This window comes from Macrotis lagotis, chromosome 6 (genome assembly GCF_037893015.1).
Source record: "Macrotis lagotis isolate mMagLag1 chromosome 6, bilby.v1.9.chrom.fasta, whole genome shotgun sequence".
Classification (NCBI taxonomy): Eukaryota; Metazoa; Chordata; class Mammalia; order Peramelemorphia; family Peramelidae; genus Macrotis; species Macrotis lagotis.
Genome location: NC_133663.1, coordinates 208,502,198 through 208,523,342, shown reverse-complemented (window position 1 = coordinate 208,523,342; position 21,145 = coordinate 208,502,198). Strand labels below are relative to the sequence as shown.

The window sequence follows — 21,145 nt, the reverse complement described above, 5'->3', positions numbered from 1 at the left end:
TTTGAGATTGATGATCACCCTCTCTCCTTGATACTAGATACCTTTCTCTCAAGTTTTTCATGTTACTGCTCTTTCCTGGTTCTCCTCTCACCCAACTTCTCATCCATACAGTACATGCTAATCCTGACTGAACTGAAGGCTCTGCCTCAAGCTCACTATTCTTTTTTATATTATTTTGCTTAGTGACCTCAATAAGCATCATATATTCGATTATCATCTCTATGCACATGTTCTTCATATTGATTTATCTAGCTTTTCTGCTTTCCTGACCTCAAGCCTCCTATCTCCAAGTGCTGTTAGATATCTTGAATGGAAGGTCCCATAAACATCTTAAAATCAGTACATCTAAAACTAAGCTCATTCTATTTCCTCTAAAACCCTATTTCTTTACTACTATCAAGGGCACCATCATCTTTTTCAGACTCCTAGATTCACAAACCAATGCCATTCTTGATTAGTCATTCTCTCTCACTTCCTATATCCAATCTAATGCCAGGTCCTATCATTCCTACTTTCATATACATCCCCTTTTTTCTTTTGAAACTTCAATCATTCTGATGCAGATCATCATCTTCTAGCTAGACTTTTGCAAGAGATTGTTTGATCTCCCTGCCTCAAGTCTCCCCTCCCACCCCACTGCAGTTCATTTTCCAGTTATCTAAATTGTCTTACTAAAGTGTAGGGTGTGGCCAGTCATGTCAATATTCAATAAATTCCAGTGACTTCCTATAACCGCCACTATGTAGAAAATCTTGACTTTTTGAATCCTTCATCACCTAGACTCTTCCAAAAAATCTTCAATTATCCCAAGTACTCTAGAATTCATTAAGAAGCTTTCTTATTGTTTCTTAATTTCCTTATTTCTTAATTTCCTTAGTTGGTACACTGGCTATGTCCCATGCCCTAAATTCAGTTTCCTCATGTCTGCCTCCTGACTTCCCTGCCTTCCTTTAAATCTCAGCTAAATATTACTATTTGTGTGATCATGTTTAATGTCAGTATCTGCTTAAGATTATTTTGATTTAACTTGTGTGTGTCTCTCTCTCTATATGTGTGTGTGTGCTTATTTGTATAAAATATTTGTATATTTGTATAAAATTGCTTACATGTTGTCTCCTCAAGCCTGTTAGATTGTAAGCTCCTTGAGAGCAGGAACTATTTTTGTCTTTGTATTCCTAGTATTTAGAAGGCGCTAAATAAACACTTAGCTGACTTGACTTCTTTTTAGGCTGGCGATTTTCACCTAGATAAATGATATACTAGAATCACCTGACAAAGCAGATTTTAAATTAAAAATACCTTAAAATTCCATAAATGATAACTGACAATTTCCCTTTTAAAAGTACGATGTCATAGCAACACAAAGTGGATGATACTGTAAACTTGGAGAGCTGTAGTTTTGCCTCAAAATTTTTTCTAACATTTTCAAGTCTACCATAATACTTTTTTGGTCTGCCATTTGGACTGATGGAGCCCACAATTCCCATAGTCAATTCTGCTCTTTTCAGATACTCCCACTGCATCTCCCTTTTCTGAGATCATTAACATGTATATATTTTATAACAATTACCTTCTGACAAAAAAATTTACAGAGCCATAGCATTTAAGGCTTTTTTCACATCATTTACCTCTATTTAATCAACCCCTAAACATGGTTGTGAGTCTGACAAAGTAGCTATTACTATCCCCTCCCCTCAATTTTTTTTTTTTAACAAAAGAGTAAAAAGAGATAAGAGCTCAAGGCTTCTTACAAAACTTGCTCCCAAAGTCCAATGGCAGAAAAAAGAACTAAGAATGTTTAACCTGGAGACCTGGAGAAGAGAAGTCAGGGAAAGAATGTTGGGGGGGGGTATCATAGTTCTCTTCCAGCATTTCAAAGGTTATTATATGGAAGAAAACTTAGACTTCCTCTATTTGGTTCATTCAAGCAGAAACAGGAGCAATAGACACAAGCTGCCAAGAGGAAAATATGTGGCTTGATGTCAGGAAATAAAATTCCTTTCATTAAGAATTGTCCAAAAATTGTCCAAAAATCAAAAACTTGAAGAGATGGTAGACTCCTTTCACTGGAAGAGAAGGAAAGAGGACAGGAATAAATATTTATATAAAGTACCTACTATACATGAGGCATTGTGTTAAGTGCTTTTAAAAAATATAATCTCATTTTTCTGATTATCTTCAAATGGAGGCTGGATGACCTCTTGTCATATGTGGTTTAATGGATATTCCTTTTTTAGTATGTATATGACAAGATGGATGCTAGGAGTTTTTTCAACTTCTCAAATTCTATGATTTTTTAAAAAATCTCTCCCACCAACCTTCAGCCCCAGAACACTTCATGAAAATCAAATTCAAAGAGAATAGTAAAATTAGGTTGAATTTCTTGGGCCTAATACCAGGTGTCTGGTGTTTGTTACAGCTCTTATCATATTATTACAAGTCTTCTTTCATTTTTCTTTTACTCTAGGTTCAGGAACACATGCTGATTTTCAAGACAGTATGAGTTCCCTGATTTTATGGTACAAGATAAAAACAGTTCTAGAATAATGATACTTTACTGGGTGGGGTCAACACTGTTTAAGAGTTTTTCCAGGGGCGGCTAGCTGCCGCAGTGGATAGAGCACCGGCCCTGGAGTCAGGAGTACCTGAGTTCAAATCAGGCCTCAGACACTTAATAATTACCTAGCTGTGTGGCCCTGGGCAAGCCACTTCACCCCATTCGCCTTGCAAAATCCTTTGAAAAAAAGAGTTATTTCCAATAAGACTTTTCTTCCCATTCTAATGACAAGTTTCAATGGAATCTAGCCTCCAAAGTATCTGGGTTATGCAGAAGCCTGGTTTTAGCACAAGTCCAAGCAAGTTTCTTGAATTTCAGACTGTCTTTACAACATCATGTAACTCAGAAAAATTCCTTCCAGGCACCACCCACCTTTTCCAGTGGGAATCTAGTAAAATGATTCTTTTGGAAAAAGTTTATTGAAGGGGAGAGAAAGAGGGGATAGGAAGCATTATGTGAATGATGTTAGAAGAAGGGAGAGGAAAGAGGGAAAATAAAATGACAAGAAAAGATGGAAAAAGTAAACACTACTGCCACCAAAATATTCTACTCATGGATGAGAGAATACACTCTACAGATGTTAGAACTGTCCTGAATGTTTTGCATATTTACATACATCAAGTTTTTCCAAACAGCCTAGTGTTTGTTTTAAAAATCCCACACTGAGTTGTCTGGTAAAGCAGTCACAGTGGAGATCTCATTGCTTAGTGACGTGTACAAAACTGTTTTCAATATACTTCACATCATGTGCAGAGCAGAAATCATTCCTTGCTTAATCACCTTAGAACATGATGTAAGTTTCAAACCCAGGAAAATATTTTATAAAATAAAATCAGAACCAAAGTTTGAGATCAATCAATCAATCAATCAAGAGTAGTTATTCAAAACAAACATGACCAGTTTGTAGTTGCCATTGCTGCTGTTGGTATTGCAGCTATTGTTGCTGCTGCTGGTGGTGATGGTAATGGTCTGGAAGGGAGTAACCAATTCAGTTAAAGGTGATTGACTTTATTGCTATTCACAATCTGTGATTTGGTTGTAATTTCTAATGAAGGAAAAGACAGACCTGGATGAATTTCTTAATGTTGCCATATTCCTTTTTGAAACACATAACCCACAAAACCACAGATGGCCCATTTGAAAAAGATTAGGGAGCATCCAATAGAAGGAGTGGGGTCATTTAAAACTCTATTTTCCTTTTAGCTTGATCCACAAGAAAAGGATAGAATGTCATGCTTAAAGGGGAACAGATTTTGTATATTTTGGCAAGATACAAAATCCTCTGTGGCTATATTTAGCTCTTTACAAATAGTCTCTTATATAAGTGTAAAGGGAAAGATCAATGCCAGTGCCCTTCATTCAGCCATAGCCAAACTTGGTATGGAAAATCAAATATTTGTATTTCACTACTTCATGCTAACTCAGACACACAGATCATATATTGATTAGCAAAATTCCAAGGCATGGATACCTGCTTTACACATTAAGTGGATCAAAATGTTTTCTTTGCTTTTCTTTAAAATTTATTTTTTCCCCTCTACAGGCTAACTCATAGCAGATGTACTGATTCAGCTTGGGTAAAAGTGCAAAGCTTTACAGCTTTCTTATCAATTTTATCAATTGTTTATAAGAAGGTCAAAAGGGATGTTTGGAAATATGAAACATTGCAGAATGGGCATACATTTCCAAAAAAGGAAGCAAAACAATTAAATAGTAGTTGGTTGTCCCCTGAGAAAACACACTTCAGCTATGAAGAATTCTCAACAGATGTCTTGGTCTCCACCCTACTTAGCGCCTGTCTCACAGAAATACAGTGTAACCCTTTGAATTCTGAGCCATTCCTCAAAGATTATTTGAAACAGAAATGGAATCAAGAGTTTTCTTCAACTTGTACCATTGAACAGAACGAAGATAAAAGCAGTAAGCTTCCTCCCCTCTCTTTTTTGGGAATATCATCCTCTACTAGTGTCTGAATATTCCCACTTTTGAAATGCTGACTCCTACCGGTATAGTGTAAAGAATACCAAATTTATAGTCAGAATACCTGGATTTGAATCCTGACTACCATACACTGACAATATGACTTTTTTTTTAAGTTTACCACTTAATCTCCCTGGCCCCAAATTTTGTCATCTGTAAAATAAATTGGACCAGATTCTAAATAAATGATTCGATGATTAGGATGGAAACATAATTAAAATTCTACATTAGTATAATCTAAATAAGGGAAATTATGATATACCATCAAAAATGTCATTCTAGATTTGTCTAAACTGTATTTCTTAATTCTTTCAACATACAGAGTCACATGATTTAAATTTGTAAATATGTAAAGACTCCATGTAAGGAGTCTTAAGTTTTGCAATTTTGTGATCTTAGGCAAGTGCTTTAACTTTTCTGGATCTCAATATTTTTATCAGTAAAATTAGGCCAAGGGATCCCAATCTCTTCAAGTTCCTTGCCATGCTATTGTTTTTTGAAATCAGATTCCCTAGGATTTAGTTCACTTCTTTTCTCCTCAGTTTTCTTCTTTTGTGTCACTAAGTTAGAAAAATTGAAGAGTGACACTTTGGGGTAAATCTCTGTGGTCAAAGTGAGCATTAGAGTTAACAGATGTAAAAATATCTCCCAATGAATCAACTGACAATTTTGGAAGAAACTACATGGAAAAACTATAGTTATAAGGTCCCCATGTAACTTATATACCTACACTTCACTAATACTTCTAATGTAAAGACCTATTTTATAAACTTGTTCTTTTATTGAATCATATAAATTCCTTGGTTCTAGAACTAATATTATTTTAAAAATAAAGAGCAAGACACTGTAATTTACAAAGACATTTATGAGTTCTTTTGTTGAATATGAAGAAAATAAGAGCACATTAACTGTCAAGAAATATAGAACAAAACAAAATGCTACATTAAAATATAATCATTAAAAATTCACATTAAATTATTTATTAAACAACTCTTTTTAATATAAAGTTCATCATTTCATATCATTTACACATACTAATGGCAGTTTCATTGAAGGGATGATCAAAATTGGTAGGGGTGGGGAGAGTATGATAGTGTTTTTTGTTTATTTATTTGAGAAAATAATATCATTTGTCATTCAGTTTTTGAGCCTTAAAAATTCTGTTGATGTGATTTTATTGACATTTAATGCAGCTGAGATGTGTAAATCTTCCACTCTAGTAATGCAAATTTCAGCAGACATGAAAACTACTTGTAGACCTATCTTATTTAGAATTATTTTGTCTGGCAATGTGTTAAATGTTTTCTATATTAGTTTGCAGCCTCCCAATTCACTAATGTAAATTATAGAATTCCTTTTGCTAGGTAACAATTCCTTTTTCCAATTGTAGTTTTCCTACCCTTGTATTTAAGCATGAAAAAAGAATTTAGTAAGCAGAATGTCCAGCGAATTTAGTGAAAGAAAAATCCAAATCTTGTCTTGTAACTTTTTAAAATTGCATATGTGTAGTATCATTTATGAATTAGTTTTCATTTTTTCAAGATTCTAATTATTTTTAGAAATCAAACTACATACAGATTGGCAGTTTCTTATTATTGCCCTAACCATCACAGAAAGGAATGTACTCTATTAATAGAGGCCAAAGGAAAATTTTCACTTGATTATGTTCTATACAATGAAGTGAAAAATTCTCCTAAAAGAATAGTTATTTATAAAATATATATTTCCTGAATGTTTTTTCAAAAAAATTCTGTTTGCTACTACACATTCTTTGGTCTCCTATGAAGCTTCAATTGTATCCCATGTGCTGTTACAGTGGCATATACCACTTAAAGATCTAGGTCTAATGCTTTTGGAACTTTTAGGAAGTAAGGAGCCATATTGAATTATTGAGGCACATCAATTCCATGACAGGTATAAGAAGAAAACTAGTGGAAGCAGCTGTTTGAAACATTAAGGCAAAATGCCAAACATACAGAAATTAGTACTTTGGAAGATAAAAGACATAAAAGAATGTTGATACCTTCTCATAAATGTCAAAAGTATTTTTATCCTACTAAAAAAAGAGTATCTCTGGTATAGCTAATTCTCAGAAAGGATTAAGGAGAAAAAGTCTACCAAAAGATTCTTAAATTTTAACTGTTATATGAATGGTAATTTCACATAAGTGATATCTTCAAAGATGGGTATTTTCATCATGGGACTAAAGTGCTTTAAGGTCATTTTTGTTACATAATTAAAATGACTTTTCTCCAAAAATAATGACCAATACCAATGTAAGCAAAATATAAGAGGAATTTATCCTTTTAGAAAAATGTGAATACCTGTAGAAAAAAAGGTTGAGTACTTGCTTATAATTTGCATTAAAATTGGTAAGGTATTTTCAATAATGCTTTTAAAAGCCTTTGCCCTCTCTTCTCTGCCTGAAAAGGTGATCAATCACAGTATTTTAACTGCCATCAATGCACTTTGTAACTGGAATGGTAGCAGGGAACTCTTTCTATCTTCAATATCAGATACATTGTACACATCTGCTTCTAATAGTTTCTTTCTTCCCCTAAACTTGAGTAAATTTGCTGACTGGGGTTATTTATAAAGTATTTTTCTCCCTCTCATATGGAGATTTTCTGTCCTACCAGATCTTACTACTTTTCTTCAAGTTTGCAGGTAAGCAAACTAGTGAACATTTCAAATGCAATGTTTTCCTAGCTCAGCTGCCAAGAAAACCTAAAACACAATGGAGAATGAACCTCAAATCTTGATATTCAGTCAATTGATTGTCTCAGTTACTCAAGGCAGAACTTTGGAGTCTCTGATGAATAAAAAGTAAATGATATGAAAATCTCTAGTCATTCACCATGAAAAGGTTAAATTATTTATGAATTGATGTATTAAGAAATCAGAGCATGCTATTGATTTTAAATTTTATTTCCCTCACCTGGTGAAAGAATGAAAATTCAAGAAATTCTGAAAGTTTTACTTAAGGAAATTAATCAGGCAAAAAGGTTAAGAACTAACCTGTGACTCCCAAAAACCTTCTTCTCCCCAAACCAATGAAATTCAGCATCTTTTCTGCCATCTATAGCCTTAGAGAGTTGCCTAGAACTTGAAGAGAGTAAATACTTTGCCCAAGGGCACACAGCAAGCATGGGTCAGAGACAATACTTGAGCCTAATTCTTTATGGAATGTTGTTTTTATTTTATGGCAGAAGTGGAGAAGGGACATTCAGGAATACTGTTTTATTGTCTGCTTTGCCCAAATGATAATTCATTGATTAATTAGTAAAATAATATAATCAAAGTTCTAAAGTAAATCTTTGACTTTTCCACTGCTGAGTAGAAACAATGTTAAAATGGATGCTGAAAAATGTAAGGGCATACATGAATGGTTATAGTGCAGTTTCTTCATAACAAAGCATCTACTTCCCATTCTGAATAACAATCAATACAGTTAACCAGGCTATAATTTTCTAAAGAGCAAACCCATTTCCTACTGAGTGGGAGACAGCTAAGTGGCTGAGTAAGTAAGCACTGTACTTGGAGAGAGTTCAAATCCCACTTCATATACCATACTAACATCTCTTAACCTCAGCCTCAGTTTCCTTATATGTAAAATGAGCACAATAATGGAGTTAACATATATATATATATATATATATATACAGCACTTTGCAAAACTTAAAGCACTACATAAATCCTAGCTATTATTATTAATGCCTATCACCCGTATACAGAAAATACCCTAAATTTGGACTATACACCAGAAAGAAATGAAGACAATTCACAGAGGTTATTGTGCTAAAGTTGTGGCAAGTTAAGAAGAAGAAAATTATGAAATAGAGACATGGTAAAACAGAAGAAAGGTAAGGGCCTAAAGTCCAAAGGATAAAAAGGAAAGAACACAGGTCACAAGAAAAAGAGCCATAAAATATAACCAGAGACCTGAAAATCATCTGTGAAAACCCAGCCTAGCAAAGTTTTAAGGTGTTATTCAAATATATACTTTAAACTTTAAAGTGGTAATTTATTGTATTTTTGAATTTCATAAGGGAGGGGAAAATGAGACATCATCTCAGCAAACAAAACAAGGTTCTTGGAGCCAATTTTTGAACTCAGCTTATTTCTGAAAATCACCAAAGAAAGTAACAAGTCTTACATTTTTAACCACTGAAAAACAATACAAAATACTGATGTCTATTTTCCTTTTTGCAAACTCTGAAGGCATTATTTTGTTGGCTGATTCTTGATGTCAGTCCATATTTTATATAAATCATCTGATTCGATTTGTGCCTTTCCCTTCAAAAATCCTCAAATTTTCAATTAACACATTCCAAATGATCCTGATTAATAACAAAAATCAAGTTTCTTCCTTGCTTCAAATAATATCTATAGGTTTAACTTAGAAATGTTCACTTAAGGAAGAAAGAAATTAATACTCTTAAAGACCTATAAAAGTTACGCTAGAAATATTACATAGTGTATGTATTCTCTTTTGATGGCATGGATAGGAACTGAACATGTAATTTCACAGACATAGGGATTCCAAAGTGAAGACAATCCCTTTCTAAATTCAAGTCAGCACCTTCTCTTCAAAATTAAAGAATTTTAGAAAGCTCCTTAGAGCAAAGAGGTGTTAAGGGACTTCTTCAAGGTCCCAGAACATATATATGTATCGGATGTGGACTTGAACCCAGGGTTCTGGATTCTGAGGCAAGGGTCTATCGACTATGCTGCAGCTATCTCTTGGTTTCAGATATCAAAGTACATGTATTTTGGAGTACTAATTGGAGTACTTTTAAGCTCATAGCTTTGTACTTTGTAGAGCACCTTGCTTATAAAAGTTGCATATACCCTTGCCAAATCTCTCAGTAGGAAAAAAAAATTCCACTTAAAACAAGGGTCTTCATGCTACCAAGAATAGTTTTTGAAACAATGGACCTGATTCACTGAAACTAAAAGTTTACCAGTTCTCAAGTGGGCCCATGTAAATTCTGGATTCCCATATACAGGCTGGATGAGCTTGGAATATAATTATGATACTATAGGCAAACTCTTCAGATGATGCCAAAGAAATGCATTTTTCTGCCCTTATCATGAAGAACTTTCCTCTAACACCAAATATGTACCTAATAGCTGTATGACCTAGAACAGGGGTTGAAAATTTCAACCCTTCAAAGCACTGTCATATGAAAACAATACCAGACTGACTTGGTAATGGTGCTACTGTCTTTAAAAGGAAAAATATCAAACACTTGAGGTAACCTGAAAAACAAAGACACACATCACATCACAGATATCTACAAGTAAGCATTTTTATAAACTGTTGCCAGTGCTTCTCTGAGAGCAAGTTCTTTAAACAGAACTTAACAATTTTTATAATTTTTTAAAAAAAATACATCCCTCTAAAATAGCCCATCAATGCTAGACCACACATTCTGTATTTCTACAAAAATAGATGCACAGAGAGCTACAAAAATTGTATTCCTGAAAGGATGAACATTGCCATTGTGGCTTGGCTTTTCCTGACAAACAAGGTGGTTTGTTTAAAAGGAACAAAAAAAAGAAAAAGAAATGGAAAATATACCATGCTGTTGAAAAAAGCAGAGAAGAGTTGCACAGGCTCGGTGGGGGGGCAGGGGGGGCGGGGCGGGAATCAAACAAACAAAGACTTTTTTTCAATGTTCTAGGTTCCATTTAAGCCTTCTCAAGAAAAATCTCCAAAACAAAATCAAAATAGCTGACTCTTCATCTTCTCCTTCCATGAATATATATCTTGTCCTCATGCAGAAATAAGGAAACACTGGTGACAGCTCCATGACAAGTTGTCCTGGGGTTCAAATCCAGCTTTACTTGCTCCTAGTGTGCTTCAGAACCAAGGAGACTCCTTGCTCTTGTCTTGGTGCTGCAGACCTAGATGGGTAGAAGAACAGAGGAGGAGGCAAAGCAGTCAAAACAAGCTGTTCTTAGAAGTAGACAAATATTATATTTGGAAATATTAAAAAATCAAATAAGTTTTAAAAATTTTAAAAGATGGTTGTCAGTCATTCTTCTATAGAGCCACTAAGTCAGGAAGACCTGGATGGAAATATTGCAGTCAAACAGTCATGTGACCCGACTAAAGTCACCTAATTTCATTGATTGTTTCCTTATTTTTAAAATGAGGGAAATAATCTGTATTATCTACCTCACAAGATTGTTGTGGGACTGAAATGAAATAAATTACTGTATAAATTTTAAAATGATAATCTTGTTGCCATTTTTCAGTCATTTCCAACTCTGTGACTTAATTTGGAGGTTTCTTGGCAAAGATACTGATATGGTTTAACATGTTCTTCTCTAGCTCATTTTCCAGGTAAGGAAACTGAGGCAGAAAGGATTAAGTGACTTCCCTTTAGTCACACAGTTAAGCATCCAAGACTAGATTTGAAGTCAGGTCTTCCTCCCTCCAAGTTCTATAGCCACTGAGCCACCTAGCGGCCCTTAAAGTGATTCACATATGCACATAAGTTAGGTTTATAATTGTCTATGACAAATTTCCATCTACTCTGCCACTTATAACCATAGAAAGTTACCTAGGAGCTCTTGAGATAAGGAACATGCCAAGGGTCACAAGACACGATATGTATTATAATAAGCGACTTAAACCTTGATCTTCCCAATTCTGAGGCCTTTCCTGTTTTCATTATTTCATGCTATTGTATTACTGTAAGAATGCCAATTACTGTGATTATGCCTTCTAATACCCCAGAAGATTTATTCTCCTAGAAGAATAAATGAGAGAAGATAAAAATGAAGAGAGCAGATATATTATTTTCAAAAGCAGTAATGTTTTTGGCATAAGACTGGCTTAAGAAAACTCAGTAGTGCAGTGAGTAGAACATTGGACCTGGAATTAGAAAGACCTAAGTTTAAGTCTGAATCCAAATACATACTAGCTGTGTGAACCTGCACAAGTCACTTAACTTCTGCCTGACTCAGTTTTTTCAACCATAAAATGTAGATAATAACAACATCTAGCCCCAGAACTGTTGTCAGGATCAAATTGAGACAATTATTTGTTTAGCACATTGCAAACTTTAAAGGGTTTTATACATGTGAGCTCTTATTATTAACCAGGAAACTATGGAATCATACCAGCTATTTGAACTTTCTTCACTGGGGCTTTAACCTTTGGTAAATTGGTAAAAGTCTTGTTTTCTTAGAAAGTGTTTCAATGATAGAAAAGGAAATGTATAACTCAGTCTATTGTCTACTTTTGAAATTCTTTCTGAAAGAATTTTTGCTGCTTTGTTGGAAATTCAAGTAACAATCAACAAGAACCCTGAACTTCAGCATGCAAACTACAGCTGTCATAATTAACTGAACTGACAATGACGTTATCAGATCTGTTGAGTAAAATGGATCAAAAACCCACACTCCCAATCTACTGAATTTCCACTTTTCATTGACACTTAAATTAAAAATGGCTTTGTGTCTATCTATGTCTATATTCAATCCTTATTCAATATCCAATGTTTAAGCAGACATTTGTGAAATAAGGGAAAAACAAACAGGTTTTCCTTCGTGGTTAATCCTGTGGAATGATCAGTTTAGAATAGTGGAATCAAACTCAAAAAGAAATAGGGTCCCGAATCTAAACAAGGATTCCTGTGGGTCATATAGTAACTTAGTTCTTAGTTCTTACATGTATTGTTATCTATGTTTTCTTATATTTTATTTAATTTGTTAAATATTTTCCAATTATATCTTAATCTAGTATGGGTCACTTAGGAGTGTTGTAAGCTGTGTATTTGATACATTTGGTTTAGAACATAAGAAATCAGAATGATACCTACAAATACAGTACTACATGTAACCACCACCTGTTAATCTCTGTAACTGAGATATGACTGACTCAGAGCATATGAGCTAGAATCTGTTTAGCTTCTGTGCTAGCTTCTTCTAAGGTTTGTAGCTTTAAATACCATACAAGGACAGGTAGAAATTGAATCTACTTTATTATCTTTGATGGATGCTATGCTATGTTGTTGCCTTTGTTGTTCCAATATGTGAGGCTTGAGATTTGAGTGGTAGATTGTTTTATGTCACTATTCACTCTCTAAATGATCACTTTAAATTTTACATGTTTCCAAAACAGCTACAACAAATCCTTTTCTTTCCTTAAATTTGTTAAAGTATTTCATAAGACAACAGGGAGTCATTATAAAAACAGACACAATTATTAAGTGCAATAGTGACACTAAGGTGATCTAAAAAGTACACTGTGGGACTAGGAAATAGACAAGGGAAAGGTGAAATGTAGAGGAATTTGACATAATTACAAACACCATATATGAAGCATTACATTTATTGACCTCTTTGTTAAAGTCAGCACTGCCTTAGAGAAGAAAGTATGAGGATTGTCTTTCCAGAAGTCTGTTGCCACATGTGGATATCAGAAACGGCAGTTTGTTCTACCCTCTCCCCAAATAATGGATCTTGTGCATATCAATCTAAGCTTCCTATATTCATTTTAAAAATCATTTCATGGAAAAAATAATTTGCAGTCTTGAAAATATCCCAATTTAATAACCTATCCAATTCAAACTACCTTCACTGAAAGTTTGCTGAGTGCATAAATATTTTTCTCATTAACAAAATGTCTTCTAAATGGCTTAGTGTTTCCATATTTGAAGACTACATCAATTTATGCACTACTAGAAATACAATTCATGAAAGCTGCTGATAATACCAGGTAATTTTTATAAAGATTTTTCCCTTTAATTCCATTACATAAAAACAAAAGCCTGCTTATGACTTTTTTTTTCAAATATCCATCCATAATTCTAATTCATTCATGACCATCCTGGCAAGTTATTCTGGGTAGGTAATAATAGTTGAGAATTATTACTTAAAAATAACTACTGTTATCATATAGCTTTAAAACTGTTAATTCTCTCTAATTCAAATGCATTTGATATAAAGATTTTTTTTCTCCCAATCAATGATTTCCTTTCTTATCATGTTGCATGAATATTTGCTCATACAAAAGCTTTAGGGGCGGCTAGGTGGTACAGTGGATAGAGCACTGGCTCTGGAGTCAGGAGTTCCTGAGTTCAAATCTGGTCTCAGACACTTAATTACCTAGCTGTGTGGCCTTGGGCAAGCCATGTAACCCCATTGTCTTGCAAAAACCTAAAAAAACAAAGCTTTCAAATTTAAGGTGGGGTACAGTACTCATGGAATATTACATCTGCTGTCATACAATGTCAATATATTGGTTAGTTTAGATGAACTGAGGGTTTTTCCTCTTTGTTACAGTGAATGGCTTGTTTAAGGAAGATGAAAGAATATATTGAGATATGTGATATAAAGACAAAAGATTCTTAGAAATCAATGCTTATAATGAATTAGTGCTGTAAATGTTAGATATAGAAAAGCAATATTTATTTACAAATACCTCTAAACTTGCTGATAGAACCCTACTTTTCTTTCATTGGCCATTTTCTACAAATTCTTTAAACTTCTTTCTCTTCATCAACATATAGAAAATCAATTCACAGAAGGACTTGAATTGTCCTTATCAGATGTTCAATGTTTTCTGCTTTTTTTCCCTTTGGTTTTGAGTGCCTTGAATTAGATCTGTGCTTTACAAGACCAAAGGTTTTTTACTTCCTTGGACTATAAAACAAGCATTATTCAACAATGCTCTCTTGGGTAAAGACAGAGAGCCTTGCTAAGGAAAGCACAACAGAATTTGAATTCTATTGCTAAATGCTAGTCATGAGATGATAGTAGGATATCAACTAGTGTATTTAGTCTTCCATGTTTTTCATGCCTTACCAGGTTGTTGTAACTCAAGCCACAACTCACCCTACCTTACTTTCCTTTGGATAAGGGCATTTCAGAAATGATGGGGTCATGCCAAATACGAAATAATGGAATGCATTAACAGAGGCTTTCCTGTTCCTTACAGCTTCCTTTCATAAAGTTTTTCATAAGCAGACCTCTTTTTATATGCTAATCAATATTGAGACTGGTGGGTGGGGAAAAGTTCCTCATCACAAAAGAGCTATGGATCCAGAATTTTGACATCTGGTAATTAATATTATTATGAGAAGTTAGAGTTACTTTGGTTCAATTCAAATAAAGGGTGGAAAGGTTCATGCTAATTAGGACTACTGTAGGAACAAAACATCTCTATATTATATAGTAGTTCCCTACTAATATGCAGCAACATAAATAAATTCTATTATATGATATGTTAACTATTGTGAACAGATTCAGAGTACTAGTTGGGTATTGTGTGCTGTGAGGCTGACAAACATACCAACTTTTATCTATCACTGCTACTGATCAATTTCCTTATGAATGCTTTCTTCAAGTTCAAAAACAATCTAGTATGTATGGATATCTTAAAGACTACCACCTCAGATGTTTCTGTTCACTTGTTTCAGGCAACTCTTTGTGACCCATTCAGGAATTTTCTTGGCAAATATACTGGAGTATATTTCTTTCAAATATACTGGAGCTATTTCTTTTTCCAGGTCATTTTACAAATGGGAAATTGTGGCAAATAGAATTAAGTGATTTGTCTGTGATCATACAACTAGTAGGTATTTGAACACAAATCTGAACTCAGGAATCTGTGTCTTCCTGACTCTAGGGCTGGCATTCTATCTACCATGCCAACTAACTGCCCTATTATTTCAAATATTCTCTATTTAGTTCATCCCATCTCAGTCTGAGCTGAGGAATAGATTTCAAATTTTAATGGCCTTCCCCCTGTCTCATTCCCAAATTATGTACTTATTAATTTGAACATAAATTACTGTAAATGCCCATACCTTTTAATAGAAATTTTAAATAGCACAAAAACTCAAATAAACATATAAAGGAACAGATTTACACTTGAGGTGGAAAAAGATCCTTTTTTCCCTTATATGTCCTCTCACTAATCAAAGGAGAGATGGGAAGTAAGAGGTGATGTGGAATCAGTTTCAGTGGACTCACCAGCCTTTGCAAATACATGTTTCCAGTTAGCTCTGAATTTCAACTGGACCTCACTGTCTCACCTGATTGTAATTCTCCTTGCTTTCATGCAGTCTTCACCATGTTCTCATTTTCTTTCTTTCCCTTCTTTCTGTTACAGGAGCTTCATCCTGATCTCCTTCTCTCCCATAATCTCTAAGTATCTTCTCTGTGTTTCAGTCATAAGGCTATATAGTGGAAGTTTCTTCCAAGGTCAAAAACTCTTAGAAACTTGTTCAATTCTAGCTAAAATGTTCCAGAACTTGTGCATGGTCCTTTCCATTAACCCTGCTAATTTTCCAATAAAATATCTCTGTGAGAAGTGTAACACAGTTTCTTCAGAATTTCTCTCCCAATTCAACAAAATTTATTAAGCACATAGGATGTGCAATCTGCTTATCCTCTATTTCCTCTAAATAATTTTCTATGACTAACTGTAAAATCCTTTAGGGGTGATGACTTTTTTTCTTTTGCCTTTTGCCTTTTTTTGTATCCTCAACAGTGCCTGACATATAGTAGGGACTTGATGTTTATTGATTGACTTGTTATAACATGAAGAGTAAGTGACCCTCTGTGTTGGTGGAAGTTTTTTTTAAAATAAATATAAGAGAAAAAATAAATTTTAAATAAAATAATCTATTTTGATGTTTTTATCCAGAAAGTATTAAGTACCTTCTGATACACAAATAAACCTTGAGTGCTTTTCACTAAGAGAGATATAGAGATCTGCTTTACCACATGATTTGGAGGACAATTGGTTATGGGTTCAAATCCCGATTGTTACTAGATGCCTAATAGGTCACCTCACTTTTCTAGGTCTCAATTTCTTCACCTGTATATGAGGGCATTAAGATCTCTTTTAACTTTAAATGACAAGACTGAAACTAGATCAATTTTATACCTGGATTATTTGCATTTAAATCTTTTTATTTTATAAAATTCTTGTTAATGATGATAAAAATGACTTTCTACTAAAAGCTTGAGACTATCACATAAACTCCATTTAGCTAATAATTTTTAATAAAATATGTTAGAGGAGGGGATAGCATCTTCATATGAAAATGGAGGGTTAGTAAGAAAAGAAAAAAAGATTTTATTTATTTTGAATTTATGTTTTCTTCAGGGCTAAATAAGTATTGTTTTCAAAAAAAATCTCTAAATTACCTAGCCGTGTGGCCTTGGGCAAGCCACTTAACCCTGTTTGCCTTGCAAAAACCTAAAAAAAAAAAATCTCTAAACATGAAGATATAGTCTAGTGGCATCTGTCCATTCATTATGACCTATGAGATTTTTTAATCTTTATTGAGCCAGAAGTAAAGATTTTAAGAGACTATAATAGCTGGGTAGATAAATAACTTATTGATAGAGGAGAGTTTTAAATCCCCTAGATTATAGTAATGATTTCAGTAATCTCTGGATTGAAATAGTAGTTTCTCTATTAGAAAGTATGTTTAGGGGCAGCTAGGTGGTGCAGTGGATAGAGCACTGGTCTTGGAGTCAGGAGAACCTGAGTTCAAATTTGACTTCAGACACTTAATAATTAACTAGCTGTATGGTCTTGGACAAGACACTTAACTCCATTGCCTTGCAAAAAAAAAAATATGTTTAAAACTGCCTGAACTTGTTAAAAAGATTTTAAATTTTTATCCAAGTAGATCAAAAATCAAAAATAATAATAATGACTACACAAATGTAGTTTAATATATTGTGTTACTGTGTAAAGTGCCCACTTGGGACAAATTTTTAAGCAACTATGAACTGATGCTGAGTGAGATGAGCAGAACCAGAAAAACACTGTATACCCTAACAGCAACAAGGGGAGATGATGATCAACCTTGATGGATTCACTCATTCCATCAGTGCAACAATCAGGGACAATTTGGGGCTTTCTGCAATGGTGAATACCATTTGTATCCAGAGAAACAACCATGGAGTTTGAACAAAGACCAAGGACTATAACCTAAAATTTAGAAAAAAAACTGATATCTTATTGTCTGATCTTGCTATCTCTTATACTTTATGTTTCTTCCTTAAGGATGTGATTTCTCTCTCATCGAAACAATGCAAAGACTGACAAATTGCCTTCTGTGGGGGGGGGAAGTAAGATTAAGGGAAAAATTGTAAAACTCACAATAAATAAAATTTTTAATCTAATAAAAAAATTTTAAGCAACTATTCATTCAAGACCAGGTATTTCCTTTCATACTCTTGTATTCCTAAACATCAAGATATCTTGACTTATTTACTCATTTAGATACTTCCTTCCCATCAAACAATATAGAATCATAGGACCATAGATTTAGAGCTAGACAACACCTGAAAGTTGATCTTGTCTAACCCCTTAGCTAACAAATGAGGAAACTGAGATCCAGAGAAATTAAGAGATTTTTCTAAGGTCATAAAGATACAACATAGATAATGTCAGAAAGACTTCAGTTTGAGCCTCTATTTGAGGAAGCACCCACATAAGCCCTGCTTCCTCCAAAACTGGCTAAGTCCATAAGTCACTTGACTACTTTTGAAACTTTCTCCCATTTTGGCACCTTCCAGGTCCCTCAGCTATTTGCCAATTGCTTAACCTCAGGTAAGGCATTTAACTTCTCTTTATTTTCTCAGCTGTAAAATGAGTATAATAGTACATACATCACAGGATTGAGGGGATCCAATAAGATGACAAGTACAGTGTTTTGTAAATGCTAACTTATTTATTATAAGCACCATGCTTAACAAAGAGCAAAAATTTAATTTCCTCACCTTATTTCCTTGGTTCCTTTCTAGATCCCTTCCTTCCATTCTGTGGGAATGTGACCTTGTTAAGTAACTTAACCTCATTATTCTCCAGATTCCTCAACTGCAAAATGAGGGTGATAGAACTGATGATCACTAAGGTCCCTTCCAATTTTAAAAATAAATGACCTTATGATTCATGGTCAGATCTCTCTTTACCATGATGCCTCTCTATCACTATACATTATGCATATCATTTATGCTATCCCCTTCACATGACAATAACTTGTCTTCCATCAAATATGTGGTCCATTTATTTCTAAATGGAAGAATGAATATGAAAGTATTTTAGAATCAAGTTTCACCACATGGCTAAATCATTCCTTTTAAAAATATTCTTGTTCAAATACTGAACTCCAAGATGGAAATCAGAGATATGAATTGCTTATTCTTATGAGCATTAACAAAAAATTTTCATTCTGACTATTAAAAATACAATCATATGAGATCATAATAGATATTAGAAATAAATATAAAGAAATGGATCAATATTATCTAACTAATTCATTAACTTGGAAAATAATTCAAAGAAAAATACATGAGAGAGAAAAGAGGGAAGAAGGGAAAGGAAGGAAGGGGGGAGAATGGAAGGGAAGGGGAGGAGTCCAATAAAATTTCTTCTACAGACTTTCTCTTAGAACTGGAGAAGAGCAAAACCAAAAATTTCCTGGATTAACTTGATGTAACTGAAACCACAAGTTATAGTGCTCTCTGGAGAGTCTAACTATCCAAACATCTGTTGAGTAACAAATAGTGCCAAATATGTATCTTTAAAGAGGTTTCTAGGTTATGTAGAGACAGTTTTATGATCCAGAAAACAGATAATCTAACCAAAAGAGGAATTAATCTGGAACTATTACTTATTCATAAAAAATATAATTAAGAACACAAGAAGAAAACAAGAAACATTATACCTGGAAACAAGAGTTATCAAGAGATATCAGAATAAAAATTAGACCTCAAAACTCTAGTAATATAAATGTATAGCTTCTTCAAATTGAGTATTTATTTCTATGAATTGTTAAATTTGGATAAATGATTCAGTTTTAAGAAGTCAAAGAGATCAAAAAGCTAGAAATTACTTAGAAACCTCTTCATTTTACATTCATTAATATTTACATACATTATTTTTCTCAAAGAGTTGAAGGGTGCATAACATACTGAGGACAGAATAATAGTACTTAAATATGAAATGATTATATTTTAATAGGAAGAAAATGACTAGATACTGATTTTGGTTTTACTTTGATTTCACTTTTATGTTTAAAATCATTAACCAGTTAGAGAGCAAAGTTAAGAAAAATCAGCATCAAATAGCAGAAGGATAAAAAATGAAAAGAGGGCCTATTACTGCAACAGCTTCAACCTGACTTAAATAAACAACTGATATTACAAAAATGAAGTAGAAAAAATAGAAAAAAATATTATATCAGCATTTCCTCCATGATTCTGACCAATGCATACATAAGCAATTGTCACAAAGAAAAATTCAAAGAAATACCAATTAAGGAAAGTAAACACTTTAGGCAGGAGTCTACATCCCTCATTTAGAAAGTAAACTCATTTATTAAGCATTTCAGAGAACAGTGGTTAAAGATTATGGACTGGGGCAGCTAGATGGCACATTGGATACAGCACTAGCCTTGCAGTCAGGAGTACTTGAGTTCAAATCTGGCCTCAGACACTTAATAATTACCTAGCTGTGTGATCTTGGGGCAAGCCACTTAACCCCATTTGCCTTGCAATAAACCTAAAAATAAATAAACAAACAAACAAACAAACAAATAAAGATTACAGACTGGGGTTTTTCATAAAACAATAAAAATCAGTGAAAATCAAGACATCTCTAGAAAGCTTAGTGTCAAAATCAAATAACTACAGCATAAATTTTTGATGCAAAATGAAACATTTGCCAATGCTACTACACTAATCTATTCCTATAATCAATAATGAAGAACTGCTTCATTTCAAATTTCACATATCAGTTATAAGGAAGTATGAAAAATAGAAATGGGAATTAATAAAATAAAGGTAGAAACAGTGTCTAGGACATAGTGAGTATACCAGAAGTGACATGATGATCATTTTACAAGATGGAAGAGGTTTTTTTTTTAATTGGGAGAAATAATGTAATTTTAGTATCACAAAAAGAAAATTAAAAGTGAATTAATAACTACTTCTTTTTCATAGATACAAAATTTTTGTGATTCATGAAGCAACATGAACACTTTAAAAATGATTTGCTACATTAAGGTATGTGTTCAGTTATAAGATCTATTGAAATCAATCATCTGATTAATTAACAATAATTTATTAAGTGCTTACTATATACTGAACCCTAAGCCAGGTTCTAGGAATACAAAAACACAAAGAAAGCAGTCTCTGCCTTCAAAGAGTTTATAATCTAGCCTGGGCAGATAAGATCCTTACACACACACACACATACCACACACACACACACAAACACACACACACACACACACACACACACACACACACAAACACACACCTCACATATTCACACTCACATACAAAATAGAGACAAAGTATTTTGAGACTAGTGATATATAGGCTAATAGCTGGAGATTGAGAAAGTATCTCTTGAGTCAAGCTACAAAGGAAACTAGGGAGACACAGAAATGAGGAGATGAAGACAATCAGTGCAGAGATATGATATGGAAGATAAGAGTACTCAGCATGAGGAATATCAATAAGGTCAACTCTTCTAGATTACAGTGTAAATAGAAAGTAATGCTGAATAACTGGAAAGTTGGTTAGGACCAGGTTGAGGACCTAAATGTTAAAAGAGGA

At 33.7% G+C, this 21,145-nt stretch overlaps 1 protein-coding gene across 3 annotated transcripts in view; it reads right to left on the bottom strand.

Annotated features, from left to right (window-relative positions):
* Positions 1 to 5,398: 5,398 nt before the first annotated feature.
* The window catches only part of VGLL3 (vestigial like family member 3), a 70,090-nt gene continuing 54,343 nt past the window's right edge, over positions 5,399 to 21,145 (bottom strand). For all 3 annotated transcript variants that reach the window (XM_074192289.1, XM_074192290.1, XM_074192291.1), the window contains exon 4: positions 5,399 to 10,447. In XM_074192289.1, coding sequence (XP_074048390.1) covers positions 10,404 to 10,447 — 44 coding nt within the window. In that variant the 3' untranslated portion in view covers positions 5,399 to 10,403. The remainder of the gene's footprint in view (positions 10,448 to 21,145) is intronic.